General features: G+C 40.0%; 1 protein-coding gene across 3 annotated transcripts in view; it reads left to right on the forward strand.

Annotated features, from left to right (window-relative positions):
- ESYT2 (extended synaptotagmin 2) overlaps positions 1–15985 on the forward strand; it is an 82310-nt gene that overhangs the window by 26792 nt on the left and 39533 nt on the right. For 2 of the 3 annotated variants that reach the window (XM_077849485.1, XM_077849486.1), the window contains exons 2-6: positions 3519–3560; positions 4412–4546; positions 7701–7777; positions 11959–12031; positions 12269–12358. In XM_077849485.1, the coding sequence (XP_077705611.1) occupies positions 3519–3560; positions 4412–4546; positions 7701–7777; positions 11959–12031; positions 12269–12358 (417 nt within the window). Of the gene's footprint in view, positions 1–3173; positions 3408–3518; positions 3561–4411; positions 4547–7700; positions 7778–11958; positions 12032–12268; positions 12359–15985 lie in introns of those variants that run through there. The other variant, XM_077849484.1, reaches the window with a different exon arrangement.

The raw sequence follows: 15985 nt of genomic DNA on the forward strand, positions 1-15985 counted from the left end.
ACTTTTATTATTTCAACCAAGTATACTTGGGTTTGAAAACTCATAATGCCCTTAACTCATCTTCCAGAAACACGGATGGACAGAGATTTATTATCTGTTCCTCAGCCATCCAAGGGACGGGGTCTTCAGCATCTGCCTTCCTTCACCTTCTTCAAACCTTTTATATGAAAGGCTTTGAAGGGACCTCAACCTTATTGACTACCTCATCATATGATCTTAGCTTTCTTGGGTTTGTGACTCTAAAAATCTGATGATTTATCTTTAAGTAAATTTGTATACATACAGCTTTATGTGTGTGGATTCCCAGACAGGATCCTAATCTTTGAGCTTTAAATTTGAAGTGGGTGGAAAATCTAGATTAGTCAAAGCTTTCTATGTGTGAGGCATTGTACTTAGGATAGGTGGTTATGGGCTTTTAGAACTTAGCAAGAATTCAGTTCTTCAAAGAAACTAAGGAATCCTAAAGAAAAAAAGTGAAAACTGCTATAAATACATGTTACCTCTCAGTAGTAGAAAGAAAACCTTTTGCACCTACAGAGAACATTTCTCTGAAGTATGTGTGATTAATAGATGGCTCTCTACCAGTCAATGAAAAGGAACTGACCATTTACCTCCTCCCTGCTCACTGGAGAAAGATGCAGCCCATCTGGCCCAGGTGTGTCCGGGAAGACCTGAGTCTATCCCGTCTCCTGGTTATTGAGGGATATCCATCTATAGAGGTGCTGGGACCAGCCCCCCAAAAGCCTACCGTGTTCTCAGTAGGGATGGACATTCTGATGTTTGCCTTAAGTGATGATTTGCGGCATCACAAGCTTAGAATCACAGCAGGTAAAGTCATTGTTTTCACAGATGGTGTTTCACTTGTTTACTGGGGATAAGGTATAAATGAACATATCCTGTCACTTCCTAATATTTGGGAACGAAAAAAGATCTGAAAACAGGTAAAAGGAAGTCTTAAGTGACAGATTAAACTCATCTTGCTATAACTTGACATTGGGAATATTTCTTTATGAAGCAGAGCAGCAGTTTAAGATTTCTAGAACTGAGGCCATATCTCCTGTGCAGGCCCCTCTCACTGACATCCTGGCATCATCTGCAAGCCCATGTGGTCCTAAGGATTATCTTGATGTGGATCGCTGCTATTTTTATTCAGTGTGGAATGATACAGGATTTTAATCTAAGTCCAACACTGTATTGAGGTTTTACCCTTCACATGACATTAAAGTAGAGAAATTTACAAAAAGAATTTACAGTAATTTCAGTAATATTCTAAATAGCCACAAATATAGATGTCTCTGAAAAAGCAAAGAGTCAGGAGTGTTGTTATTAGGTGGAGTGTTGAGCAGTCGGTCAGTTCTGAGCAGCCTCTCTTTAGAGCATCTCTCTAGAGACACTTCTTTCCTTTGTACAAGTATGTTCTGCACTGGGCCAGAGGGAGGGGTTGGGTACACAGAGTGATTGTGACAAATGCAGATTTCTGGACAGAACCTGAGTGTGACTGTGCCATGGGGCTGAGGAGTGATTGTGAATGGTGACATGTTTGCGAAGTTGTTTGGAACTGAGGTGAGCTGATTATAAGGGGAAATGGCCGAGAGGGGAAGTTAGGAAAAAGGTAACCAGTAAATAAAGAAGAATATATTTCTGCACAAAGGAGCCATTATTGTTTGGTTGAATTCCACAGGGCTGTGATAAAGACAAGATTTGGGCATGGCAAGTCAGAAAAAATGATTTGAACCAGGTCTTTGATCTCCCGATTGATAAACATGTAGGAGTTTATGGCCTTCAGTGAGGGTAACTGAAATGGAGCTCCTGTGTTCCTAGAGTTCTAGAGCTAGGCAAACTAGCATCATGTGTGGCTGGGAAGCCGAGCAAGGCCTCCCTGTGAGTGGGTGTCAGCAGGCCCGGCATCACCAGGAAAGGCAAGCCTGCCGTGAGAATTGCCGAATCTATCGTTTGCCTTGAAATTGTAGGAGAAACACACCTACAGTGAAGGGGTTCTGGCTCTCCCCTGGTAGGTGCTCTGCTTGTGCTTTTGGTCCTTCCTGTTGCCATTGTGGCTAGTTGGATTCAGAGGGACAGGGGCCAAGGGAAGACCATCTCTGTCCTGTGAGGGAGCAGCAGAGCACACAGCCTGCAGAGGAGCTGCACACACTTCATTTTTGTACCCCGTCCAGTCACTCTAACACGCCCCCAGATTTTCAGCTTCTTTGCAGAAAGTAGTTCCACAGTGGTTTGTCCTCTGGATTTACACAGTCTTTGCCAGCTGTTCTCTTCCCTAAGTCATTGCCTTCTTGAATATTATCCCTCCCAACTCTCAAGACTTTTTCTTAATTCTGGAAGGTTGCCTTCCCTTTGGTTTTGTCCCAGGATGGAGTCAAGCTAACTGACTTAGAAGGCATTATTTCTGTTCCCTCTAGCCCACCCTCGTGGTTTGGGTATCCTGAGTCTGTGACATGGAGGGGTGGGCTGCCCAGGCACGTGGACAGACACACAGGAGGAGGAGGAACCTGCTGTCCCCTCTCGTGGGGCAGTGATGTGGCCTCCCCCCAGGAACCAGCTGTGGCTGCTGCTTTGCTCCTCAGGACGAAACATGAGAGCACTGTCTTCCTGGGAACCTCCCTGCCCCCTGCCACCCTGTTTTTCTCTGGCCAGCTCCTCTGAGCTAGACTGTGGGGTGGGGGGTTTGTCTTTCACTGGCTGCTAGTGTGGCAGTTCTCGAAATCAGAATGTTTCTCAGACCATCTCTCAGTCATCCTTACAGAACTGCCTGTGACCCATTGTACCTCTAAACCAAAAATATGGTTTTCAGAACGTTGGTATGGCCTGTGTGGTATTCTTTCTTTGAGGAAGTACCTAGCATTTCTCAGAGGAGAACTCCTTACCCAAAACAGCTTTAGCCTTCCTCTGCACAGGGTTTTTATTTTAACAGCAAAGAAAATACCTTTTCATCTTTTTTTTAAATAAGTTTGTTTCTCTATCTGTAAACACTCATTTTCTGCAGTATACAGGCCCTACTCACGGAGAACTAGAACTATAATATTCATTTAGGAGATGGTGTGAGAGGAGCCAGTTACAGAAAAGCATCTGCTGGCTGGTTTGGGCCAAAAGAGGAAAGTAAGAGGGAAAAGTGGGTTCTTGAAGACTGAGAGCATAGATGTTTGGATACAGATGGCAGTGCTGGCCATGGAATGGAGAAGCATGTCTCTTCAAAAGGAGGAGATTACAGCGGAATACTCTTCCCAATGTTAAGCTTCCTTCTGGACCTCAGAGATACAAAGAGGGGACTGTGGCATTGGTGGTCACTAGACTTTTCTGCCCCAAAGTGGTGTTGGGACATAAAGAACCAGAGTGTGACACGTTTCAGTTTCTCCTCAGAAGCCATTGTGCAGAACTTCAGAGGTGGGCAGGTAAAGAAGTATTATCTAAACAAGCATGCAGTAACAATATCAAAGCCTGTGTGACATTTTATGTACAGTTGCTGGGAGTCCATAAGTCATGTGTATGTTTTTTTCTCTTAGGTTCATTTTCCAGACACTGAAAGAGCAGAATGGCTAAATAAGGTAAGAGTAGAATATACTAAATACCAGATTATCAATGGGAGTTAGATGAGTTGCCATCTTTCCATTTTGGGGAATTTGGATGTTGACAATATGTGAACTCATTTGGACTTAGTGGGCTGGCTCCTGCTCTCCAAAACACTGAGTCATAACTAATATATTACTTTCCTAAATGGTGAAAACTGTGTCTTTAATGCGAAAAAATTGATTATATATTCATAGCTGTGTTTTTGGTCTTGTGTCTACTTCCCTGGTTGGCTAATCCTCAAGTCTATTTTATAATGATCACAAGCACAATTTTTTTGAAATACTACAAAAAGGAGTATAACTCCCAAGAAACTTAGTAATTAATAATTATTTTTAAAGGTTATTTTTTAAGATCATATACTTTGAAGTAGATGTTTGTCCCTGTATTTTATATGTCCTTAGAGCTACAGAGGAGGAACTAATTAATGTTTGCCTTACAGCACCAGAAGTTAGTCCATTATTAAAGAAAACTCATTAATGTTTACTAAAAAAAAGCCTAAAAAAAAACAGATCTGTTTTAGGTTTTTAAAAATGAATTGGAACCACAAGGCTTTCTGATTTTTTTCCTAAGCAACTTGAAATGTACTAATATGCTTATAGGGAGTGCTTACCCAGAATAACTAATTCCTGTAGCATATTAGTTTTTTGTTGAGGTCCATTTTTGAAAATCAGATCATGTTATTTTGCGTAACAAAAGTAGACACTCCCCCCTCTTTTAACTTTCAAAAATTCTGGTAAACTATAGAGGTGTAATTTTTCATGATGACATAAGTACATTATTATGTATTAGAGCATTTTATTTGACATGGGTTCTTTCTTCTTTACAGACTGTAAAACATATGTGGCCTTTTATTTGCCAGTTTATAGAGAAGTTGTTTCGAGAAACTATTGAGCCAGCTGTGCGGGGAGCAAACACCCACCTTAGCACTTTCAGTTTCACAAAAGTTGACGTGGGCCAACAGGTTGGTTTCTTAAGTATTCTCAGTTGTGCGTATGGTAGAATTGGTGTGAAAACTTAAAAAAAAAATATTAAACTACTTTATGGGGATCCCTGGGTGGCTCAGCAGTTTGGCGCCTGCCTTTGGCCCAGGGCACGACCCTGGAGTCCCGGGATCGAGTCCCGCATCGGGCACCTGGCATGGAGCCTGCTTCTCCCTCTGCCTGTGTCTCTGCCTCTCTCTCTCTCTCTCTCTCTATGTCTATCATCAATCAATCAATCTTTAAAAAAAAAAAAAAAAAAAAAAAAAAAAAAAGAAAACTACTTCAAATTACTTTCTAGAGAAAAACCTGTTCCTGAGGAAGGCCTGGCAGGGTGTCTCTGCAGCTTGTCCCTGTGCTACCTCATGTGGGACACCCTCCCCTCACTTGTACTCATTCTGCCCCTGCTGTCTGTGGCCAGTTCAGTCTCCTTGGGCAGTTTCTCTCAGTTCCCAGTATGTCCTTGTACCTTACAGCCTTCTGTCAGAATTACCTTTGCAGTTTTTCACAATCTGTCTCATTGGAAAGGGAGTTTGTATGTGAATTCATACTAAAAGTTTAATAATTGACAACAAACTTAAAGGCATTTACCCCTCAGGACATTTAAAATCAGCCATTAAGGACTCTGGTGCCAGGCTTGTAGAATCACATTAACGATGTGGATGAAGGGAAAGATAGATTTTGTTATTAGAATCATACAGAAAGAAAAACTGGGGATGCCTGGGTGGCGCAGCGGTTTAGCACCTGCCTTTGGCCCGGGGCGCGATCCTGGAGACCCGGGATCGGATCCCACCTCGGGCTCCCGGTGCATGGAGCCTGTTTCTCCCTCTGCCTGTGTCTCTGCCTCTCTCTCTCTCTCGTATGACTTTCATAAATAAATAAATAAATAAACAAACAAACAAACTAACTAACTGCTAATTCCTAAACTACTAGTGAAAGCCTCAAGACAACATCTAAATTAGTTGAGCATAGCGGGCTTCCTTTTTTATTTAAGTCAGTGTTTACAGTGATTAGCAACAGCAAACAGTGATTGCTGCTTCCTGGTTCAGTGGAAGTCGTGTGATTTTTGTCTCTGTATCATGTATTAGATTGTATTGATTAGATTAAAACAGGTAACATTTTTCTTAACTGAGGTATAATTGACATGTAACATCGTATTACTTTCCAAGGTAGCATTGTTTTGTATGCCTAATGAAAATTCAGAATTCAGTATTACTTTTAAATACATACAGTTTACACACACTTAGTGCTCGTTCAGTAGACCCAAACAACACACCATTGCCATGTGCTGTAGTTTAGATTTCCTTGCTTCACACCATTAGGGTTTTAATAAATGTGGCCAGGAGTGTCTGACCTGGTTGTTGTGTTATGTTGTCAGTGCTCCTAGGTCCATTCCCATCCTTTACTCCCTAGGCCATCTGTCACCTTCCTCCAACACCAGATGATTTTCTGTGTGCGGAGAATGCTCCATCTTATCTGCAGTTACTCAAAAACTGGGGTCTCCACTGTAGGCACATGTTGTACTTAGCCATCTTTCCTCTTGGCTGTGAGGTGTCCAAATACATTAGAAGCTCGGGATCTGATCGTCCTCTTGTTGAAGCGCAGAAGTGCCTGCATAACCTAACACTTACCTTTCACATGTACTTTACTTTCTCTGACCTAAAACAATAACAGCAGATAGGAAAACACAGTTATAGGTAGAATGTTATGTGAGCATGAAGCAAGAGTTGACAGTTTTTCTGTAAAAAGCCAAGTACTATATGTTTTAGACTTTGACAGCCACATGAAGTCTTTGAGGCATAATCTTCTTTCCCCCCATTTGTTTTATAATCGTTTATAAATATAGAAGCCTTTCTTAGCCAAAGGCTAAATTTAACCTGCCGGCCATGGTTTGCAGTCCCATAATGTAAGATGATATGCTTGTGTTTATGGAGATTTAGAATTCTAACCCCAGCTGGATTTGTTTTAGGGAGAATTATGTTCATTTTCTATTACACACTCTGAGATTATCCTTGGGAAATAGGACGAATGTTAAGAGTAGTGCTGACTTATCAGAGGCAGCATGGCATCGTTACCAAGTGCCCCAGTATCTTACAAGTACAGGTGAACCTGGGCTCTCTGAGGAAGGAACAGGCTAGAAGGACATGCAGAGCCCCGAGCAGGGTGCTTTGTACACACCTGATGTCAGCGGGGTTCTGTTGCCTTCAGGTGTTCACTCTGTTGAGATAATGCCCAGTCATCTGGAGTGGGGTTGGCCTTGCTGCTTCTCCTCATCTCATATGTCATGTTAAGGGGATAAAGGGAATATTATCTAATGCAGACAGTTAAACTAAAGGTCCTAAGCCCCTGTACCCCATTTTCACTCCTCAGCATAATGATTTGAACTGTGTTCATTGTGATTCACCAGGGAAAAGGCTGGGAACCTAGGGCAGCAGGAAATGTAGATGCACAAAGACTTAGAAATTAGTCCTCCAGCTAGTTGAGGGGTAAGATGTTAGGGCACCTAAACCTCATAGTAAGCTCTAATACTCCAAAGGGAAGGCATTTCTTCAGCTTGAATGTTTGATGCTCAAATGTGAGGTTGAGAACCTCTCTAGAAGCAATCTCAAAGTGCTAAAATGAGAATAGGTTTTTGAAATGGTATTAAAGCTGGGTCCTTGAAACATGGCGTGTATTATAATCTGCTGTTTCTTCTTACAGTCATGTGATTTTTGTCTCTGTATCATGTATTAGATTGTATTGATTAGATTAAATCATACCTACAGCATTTTTTATTTCATTCAAAAAGCCCCATTTTGTGAAAATTTTAAGAAATGAAAAATTATAAGACCTAAAGGGGAAAAAAAGCTATGTTTCAAACCATGTCAGGACAGAATAGAGGGAAAAGAGGTCTGACCTCTAAGCGCTCACACACCAGACACATTCCCTCTGTCCTTTGATTTCACAGTAGCCTTGTAAGATAGATGCCATTGTCACCCATACTTCACAGATGAAGGCCTTGGAGAACGGAGGCCTGATTACTTGTACTTTGAAAGCAGAAGTTTAATTCCTATAGCCCAGGGCTAAGTTTGTCCTCATTTCTATGCCATATTGCAAGGTTTGGGGTTTTTTTTTTAAATAAGCTGCCTCTTGTTTCAGCCTCTTAGGATCAATGGTGTTAAGGTGTACACTGAAAATGTGGACAAAAGGCAAATTATTTTGGACCTTCAGATTAGGTAAGTTTTTACTTGTGTTATATTTATGTCATAGGTAATGACATACAATGTCATTTAGCTGTACCCATAAAGTGGAGGATATAATGAGCACATTTCTTACCTGATGTTTGGTGGAATTTGACTAAATTGTTGAAGACCCAAATTTATTTACTTTCTGTGTCTTAATTCTTGATAGCCTAGATAATTGCCAACATAAGCATGTTAAATTAAAAAAATTAAAGACAGGGCGCCTGGGTAGCTCAGTCGGTTAAGCATCTGCCTTCAGTTCAGGTCATGATCCCGGGGCCCTGGGATCGAGTCTTGCATCAGGCTCCCTGCTCAGCAGGGAGTCTGCTTCTCCTTCTGCGTCTGTACATGTGTATGCTCACTTGCCCTCTCTCTCTCCCTCCCTCCCTCTCAAATAAATAAATAAGTAATCTTTAAAAAAAAATAATAAAGACACTACAAGAAAACTACAGGCCCATATCTGATGCCAAATTCCTCATCAAAATACAAGCAAACTGAGGGATACCCGGGTGGCTCAGCGATTGAGTGTCCTTTGGCTCAGGGCATGATTCCGGAGGCCCAGGATCGAGTCCCACATCAGGCTTCCTGCAAGGAGCCTGCTTCTCCCTCTGCCTGTGTGTGTGTCTCTCTGTCTCTCTCTATATCTATCATAAATAAATAAAATCTTTAAAAAATAACTAGTAAACTGAATTCTGCAGCATATTAGAAGAATTATATACCATGACCAAGTAAGATTTATTCTCAGGGTGCAAGGATCCTTCAACATATGCAAATGAATCAGGCATACATTAATAGAATGAAGGGGAATGATCAACTCAGTTGATGTAGAGAAAGCATTTGAGAAAATTCAGTTTTCTTTCATGATAAAAACAGTCAACAAACTGGGAACAGAAGAATAAAAGGTATAATAAAGGGTAAGAGGTGTGTGGCTGGCTAGTTGCAGGAGTGTGTGATTCTTGATCTCAGGTTCATGAGTTCCAGCCCCACTTGGATGTGGCAATTACTTAAATAAATAAATACTAAAAAAAAAAAAAAAAAGGCCTATGTGAGAAACCCCCAGCAAATATCGTTATCAGTGGTGTGAGACTAAGCTTTTCTTCCAAGATCAGGAGCAGGCATGCCCACCTCCATTTAACATGGCCCTGGAAGTCCTAGCCAGAGCTGCTAAGTAGGAAGAAAAAGGCAAGGCATCCAGGATGGGAAAGAGGAAGTAAAATTGTCTCTGTTTACAGGTGGTATGATCTCATATGTAGAAAATCATAAGGATTCCACAAAAAAGCCTCGGAGAACTAATAAATTCAGCAAAGTAGCAGAATATAAAGTCAGCACACAGAAAATCAGTTATGTAACAATGCACAGTCCCAGAATGGAGTCAAGGAAAGTCTTGTTTACTTTAGAATCAGAAGAGTAAAATTTGTAGGAATTAATCAAGAAGGTGAAAGACTTGTACAAAGAAAACTATAAAACACTGCTGGGAGAAATTTTAGAAGACGCAAGTAGATGGAAGGCATCCCATGTTCTTTGTTTGGAAAACTTAATATTATTAAATGTCGACACTGAAAACAGTCCATAGAATCTGCACAGTCCGTATAATCACATGTCAGGTAAGGGTTTAATATCTGAGGGTGTAAAGAACCCCTAAAACTCAACAGCAACAAACAAGCTGATTTGGAAATGGACAAAAGGTCTTGAATAGTCATTTCTCCAGAGAAGATATACAAATGAGCAGTAAGCACATAAGATCCTCCCCTCATTACTAATCAGGGAGATGCAAATCAAAATCATGATCTACTTCCTCATACCCATCAGGATGGCTACTGTCAGACAACAGAAGGCAGCAAGTGTTAGCATGGACATGGATAATGGACCCATGTGCACTGTTCATGGGAATATAAAAATGGTGCAGTTTGCTGTTGAAACAGAATAGTTGTCCTTCAAAAAATTAAACATAGAATCACTGTTAAGACCCAACAATTCCACTTCTGGGGCTATACCCAGAACCAAAAACAAAGTTTCAAAGAGATAATCCGTACACCCACATTTGTAGCAGTTCGTAACCATTAAAATGTGGAAGCAACCCAAGTGTTCATTGACAGGTGAGTAGATAAGGAAAATGTAGTCTGTACGTGTAGTGGAATATTACTCACCTTTAAAAAAATCTTCATGATGAACACCAGATGATTAAAATAAAAACTTATAAAAGACTTTGTGACTTTGGGATATTGCTAATTAATACCATCCTAACGCTAAAGAAAATAGAAGGAAATTCTGACACCTGCTGCAATGTAGATGAACCATAAGGACATTATGCTGAGTGAGATAAGCCTGTCATAAAAAGACCAATACTGTATGATTCCACTTAGATGAGTACTTAGGTTAGATGCATAGAGGAAGAAATTGGAATGGTGGGCATCAGGGTGTGTGGTAAGTTGCTTCACAGGGATATTCAGTTTTATAAGATGAACAAGCCGTGGAGGTGATGCTAGTGATGGTTGCACGATAAGGTGAATATGCTTGATACCACTGAACTTAAAAATGAGTAAGATTGTACAACATACATTCTGTGTGTTTTACCACAATAAAAAGTAATTGAGAAAAAGATTGACAGTCTGCCAGGTGCCACACCTGGCAGATAAAGGTGGTTTTGTTTAGTTCTTGTCCTCATTCTTTGTGCACTTGCTCATGGCTTCCTGCATCTCTCTGAGGCCTTAAACAGCTGTGGAAGGGGAGCTGCTGAGGTGTGTCAATTGACAGACTCCACTCATAGCTTTCTTTCTTTTGTCCTTGACTGAGGATCCTTTTGTTTTATAATGTCATCTTTGAGTTTCTAAAGTATATATATATATAGTAAACATACAGAGTTTATACCAGTGACCTTTACTTTAGAAAAGAGCATTGACTGCCTCTAATGATCTGATTGAAAAATCTGTATCTTTAAAGTATCAGGTATTACTACAGACACTGTTGTCATCAGTGAGATAAAAGGAAGCCCTATGTCTTCAGCTTGGCTGTACCCTGGGACTGTCCACTAGGCTGATAATGAGCTTCATGAGGATGGAAACTTTGTTCTCTGGTTCCAGCACCAAGGGAGGATTTCATACACATTTATTAAATAAACATTTGAATGTATCAGTTAATGGACGCCATTGTGAAGACGCAGTCTGGCTTTCATGGTTTTAGCAGTCATAACAACATATGCAGATTATGCTGCTCAGATATTTATGTCTCTAAAAAAAAAAAATCTGCATTCCACTTTCTTCTATGTTCCAGGCTGGAACTTTAATTAGGTTATTGGCAGTGGAGATGGGGGAGGAGTAGTTGGCAGATACTAGGAAATAAAAAGATCAGGTCTTAGGGTGAAGAGGAGAAAAGTTTTGAGATGGGTTTTTAACAGGTGATTTTATCAGATACATCCAGAGTCATGCTCAGTAAGAAGAATCCATAGATGCTGGCGTTAACACCAGGACATAAATATTGAGAGAATTCATCCCAGATGCCTTTCATTAGTATTTTACTTGTGTGTTTAGATATTCTCTTTGCAACATCTCTCAAACTGCCCCATGTTCTCAGGAGCATGGTGTGCTGCCTTTGAAGGTGGGAGTCAAATCAGAGATCCTGCACAAAACATAGATGATGTTTCACGTTCATACTGAGAATAGCAAGCCTGGCATTCAGCATCATGCTCTGTTCTTGTTTCATTTGTTTCATTTTGTATTAATGACTGAAATTATTTAATCATTGAGTAAAATTGGTGCCCCTAAAAGATGCATCATTTCTAACCTTTGATGTCACAGAGCCCTGGAACACTGTTGGTAGTTTTCTCACTACCAGGGAGCATAGGTGTAAAATTTACTTACGGTGAAATATAATATGAGATTTTCTTTAGGTTTTAAACAAACTCAGTTGTTTATAAAACAAGTGAAAACTACATTCCATCAAGAAACAGATCCAGAAGTTGCACTTTGAGAAGTGACATGTGTAATTGGTGTGGCTGCATCGAATCTGCTAGTGGGGATGCCTGCGATTCTGGGCAGTAAGATACTCGGGCATGGGCCTCAGGTCACAGTTTTGCCTGTAGGCTGATTTTGGTTGTTCTACTATCATTTTACTCAGATTATATACCTTGCATGTCTGTGGTGATTAAGAGACAGTAATACAGAACTTTTTCTGGCTAGTTTTGTAGGAAACTGTGAGATTGATTTGGAGATCAAGCGATATTTTTGTAGAGCCGGTGTTCAAAGTATACAGGTAAGGTTTTTAAAGTTTCATAGTCTTCTGAAATTCTGTATGCTCTGTTCAAAATGAAAACTGTGAAGTTTTTATTAACTCAGAATTTCTTTGAAGTTAAGTTTTTTATTTGTAGGTTATACTTGAAGTCAGATGCTCAGAAGTCACTGAGATGACCATGTGTCCTCTTTCTTGCATCAGTAGGTGGCCTGTGGGTTTGTCTTATGTGACATGTTCTGATTTCTCGTTTGAATTTAGATTCATGGTACAATGCGGGTGATCCTGGAACCGTTGATTGGAGACATGCCCTTAGTGGGAGCCTTGTCCATTTTCTTCCTTAGGAAACCAGTAAGTCAACATTAAGTTCATTTTTCCAATTAACTGACAAAGATATGTAAGGAGAGAAACATAGTCTGTCCTTCTCTCACTTTTCCCTTTTCTGTTACATGAATCCTGTGAGTGTTTTTATGCTTCTTTATGCTCTTAAAGGAGGGCTTCATCTCTTAATAGACAGCTTTTTTTCCCCCTGATTATAAAAGTAGTATGTTTCTTACAGGAGATTTGAAAACATAGATTTTTTTATTTTTTTATTTTTTTTATTTTTTTTTATTTATTTTTATTTTTTTGAAAACATAGATTTTTTTAAAAGTGTGGGTTGTAACTAACATTCAGCTCCTATCACTGAGTGTGGTTTATAGATATTTGCTCATCTAATCCTCATTAACTCTGCAGTTGAATACTAATGTAGGTTCCTTTTACTGACCAGGAACTGAGAGTCTAATTTGTCAAAGTTACAAAACCAGTAACTCCAGGACCCCAGGCTGACAGTTGCTATTCTCATACTAACCCATAAATCTCCTTGGCAACCCCCACGAACAAAGGCTGCCATCATTCACATGCATTGTCTTTCTGTCGTGGTATGTTTAATGAACTACATAGTACATGGTTTTTAAGATTCATAAAGGTTTTGGAGGGCTTTTTGACTGAAAAAAAAAATATATATATATATAATATTTTTAAGTAGGCTCCACATGGTGTGAAGCCCAGTGTGGAGCTTGAACTCATGACTGGGATTGAGCCACCCACATGCCCCTACTGAATTATATCCTAACACTTGGATACACGATAATAATCATCACTTCACATTGTTAGGCATATATGTATATTCCACATTTTATTATAAATAGTCAATACTTATTACTCATTATTAATTCAAAAATAAGACAACAAAAATGTCTTTCCTGCCTAGTCTCCTCCTCACCTTGGCCCCTCCCACTCACCTGGGTGGCTCCTTACCTACCAGGCTCCTCTGATGTGGCCTCCTGCAGCCTCTGACTGGCTTCCTGCCTTGACTCTGTCGTCAGTAGACTTCACTAGAGTTAACCTCCCAACGTGCACACGGACCATAGGGACCATCTCCTTCTTGCAGACAAGCGTCATAATCTAGGTGGGGTCTCTCTCCAGCCTCATTTCCTGGCACTGCTCTGATGAGCATCCCAATTTCCAGCCACAAGGAAGGATCATAACCCAAGGATTGTACTGACCCCCATCATTGCTCATCACCTCCCTTTGTCTTTTCCTCCTCCCAGAACACTGTCTTCATCCCTTTGTGCAGTCCCTTCCAGAGACACAGGAAGTCAGCTTTCCCCATATTCCCCAGTGCCATAGTGGCCTCTATGTTGTGGCCTACTTCTCATGAACTCTTTGAAAGCTACAGCCAGATCTGTCTCCCATACAGTTTAGTAAATATCTGATGGATGAATTGATCTGTATCTCAGTTATCTTTTCATAATATACCCTTTTTGTAACTTCTGTGAGTCCTTTTCTGGAGGTACCATTAACATCATGTATAGTTTAAAAAGGGAATATTAATTTTTATAATTTGATTTAAATAACTTAATACAAATTATTGTTAGGTTTTTAATATACAAGTTTGCTTAGACCAAACTACAAGTCGCATTTTTTTATGTGTAAAACCACAAGACTTTCGTGTCTTCACTTTGTTACCTCTAAAAGTATTACTCTGATTTGCTTTTTATTGCTTAAATAACAGGCTTATTTTGAATGTATTTTAACTACATAAAACACAGTAAAATTAAAAGGAATAAAAGAATTTCTTGTAAAAATTTAATTAAAATTTTGAGAAATGGAGAGCTTCATAAAAGATTTAAAATTCATGTTTCTTCCCCCTCACCTACCAGTTGTTTAAAAGCCATTATGCTTAAGAAACTTCCTTCAGGGCAGCCCAGGTGGCTCAGCAGTTTAGCGCCGCCTTCAGCCCAGGGCCTGATCCTGGAGACCCGGGATTGAGTCCCACGTCAGGCTCCCTACGTGGAGCCTGCTTCTCCCTCTGCCTGTGTCTCTGCCTGTCTCTCTCTCTGTGTCTCTCATGAATGAATAAATAAAATCTTTAAAAAAAAAAACTTCATTAATGAATATAAAAAACTAATCTTTAATAAATGGCTAAGTATTTTTGATTTACAGAGAATTTTTAACAGTTAAAGACCTTTTTTTCAGTTCAGAAAATAATGAAATCTGAGTCTTTAAATCTCCCTCAAAACTTAGTAGTACTCTTCCTTAGGTTGAGTCCTCCATAGGTATATTTACTTTAAAAATAACATTGCCATGTAACTTCCAGACAAAATCTTAGTGTCAGAAATGGATGAGGCTGTGAAAAGTTCAGAATTATTCATTTCCTTATATGGTAAGTAAAGTCACCACACATATGCTTTGAAGAGAAGGGAATTTTTTTTTTTTTTTCAGTTATTTTCGACTGGAAAATATGAGAACAGAACTCACTACTGGTTGCCAAGTAATTCTTCCTCACCCAAAGGAAAATACAGCTACAAAGATTTGGGGTTTTTTGGCTATCCAGATGATTTAGAAATATAGTGTCAGAGACTCTTATGAAACCTTTGCACATTTTTGTTCTTGTTGATTTGTTTCAGTTAGGTTTGATGATATGCTACTTGTAAAAAAAAAAAAAAATTCAAAAGTTATAAACTTTCAGAGCACAGTAAAAGCAGTATATATGGTGGTTCAGTGACAGACTTGGGTTTCTCCAGCCTGGTCTTCCACACCTGGATTTTCTCTTCTGACCATGTGCCTTGTGCTGTAAACAGTTTGTTTAATCTAAGACCAAATCTCCTCATCTGTGACATGGGGACCACATGTCAGTGGGCATCTCCTGTCTGTGACACGGGAACTACATGTCACTGGGCATCTCCACATCTGTAACACGGGGACCACATGTCAGAGGATGTCTCCCCACAAGATTAAATGTTAGTAGGTATAAAACAGTAGGTGCCTGGTGCATAGTAAGTCCTCAGGCTTTTAAGATATTAAGTATTTTCCTACACATAGGTTTAGCATTCTGGTGGGTCTTAACATTAGAAGTCAAGTTTTGGTTAAACAGAGAACCTTGGGTAAAGGTTCTGGTAAGGGCCAGAACAAGCCAGTGTCTCCCTTTGGGCGTCGCAGGGAATTGGTCACTCACTCATGCTAACCTGACTGTTGTTGAAACTGCCTCTGGCATACACTGGGAGAGATGTTTCAGAATCCTCAGTTACTTGTTAGGTCTATTCCAGGATTACAGATTAGCCTCAAGTAAATCCAGGAGGTTTCTTCCAGAACTCATTCAGAAGATGATCCAGGGCATGCCCATAATGTGTTTATCCTAAGACAGTCCTCCCAGCCAACAGTCTGAACCACAGATTGCATTTCTCCATCTGTAAAAATGGAAATATCTTTATTTTACAGCGACCATGAGAAGAACTTGAGTTCTGTTTGCTACACATCCAGCAACTGAGATACTTTGATCAAAGGACAGGAAAAAGGAAAGGCTTTATTTAAATGAAAATAGCATGTATTGCTCTCTCACGAAACCTACTGGAATGCAGAATTTGAAAGCCTTTGTGACTGTCACACAGGCCTGATAGGCCCTTGCTGCATTCTTTCTTCCCTGTGAGACCAGCT

This window comes from Canis aureus, chromosome 15 (assembly GCF_053574225.1).
Source record: "Canis aureus isolate CA01 chromosome 15, VMU_Caureus_v.1.0, whole genome shotgun sequence".
Taxonomy (NCBI): Eukaryota; Metazoa; Chordata; class Mammalia; order Carnivora; family Canidae; genus Canis; species Canis aureus.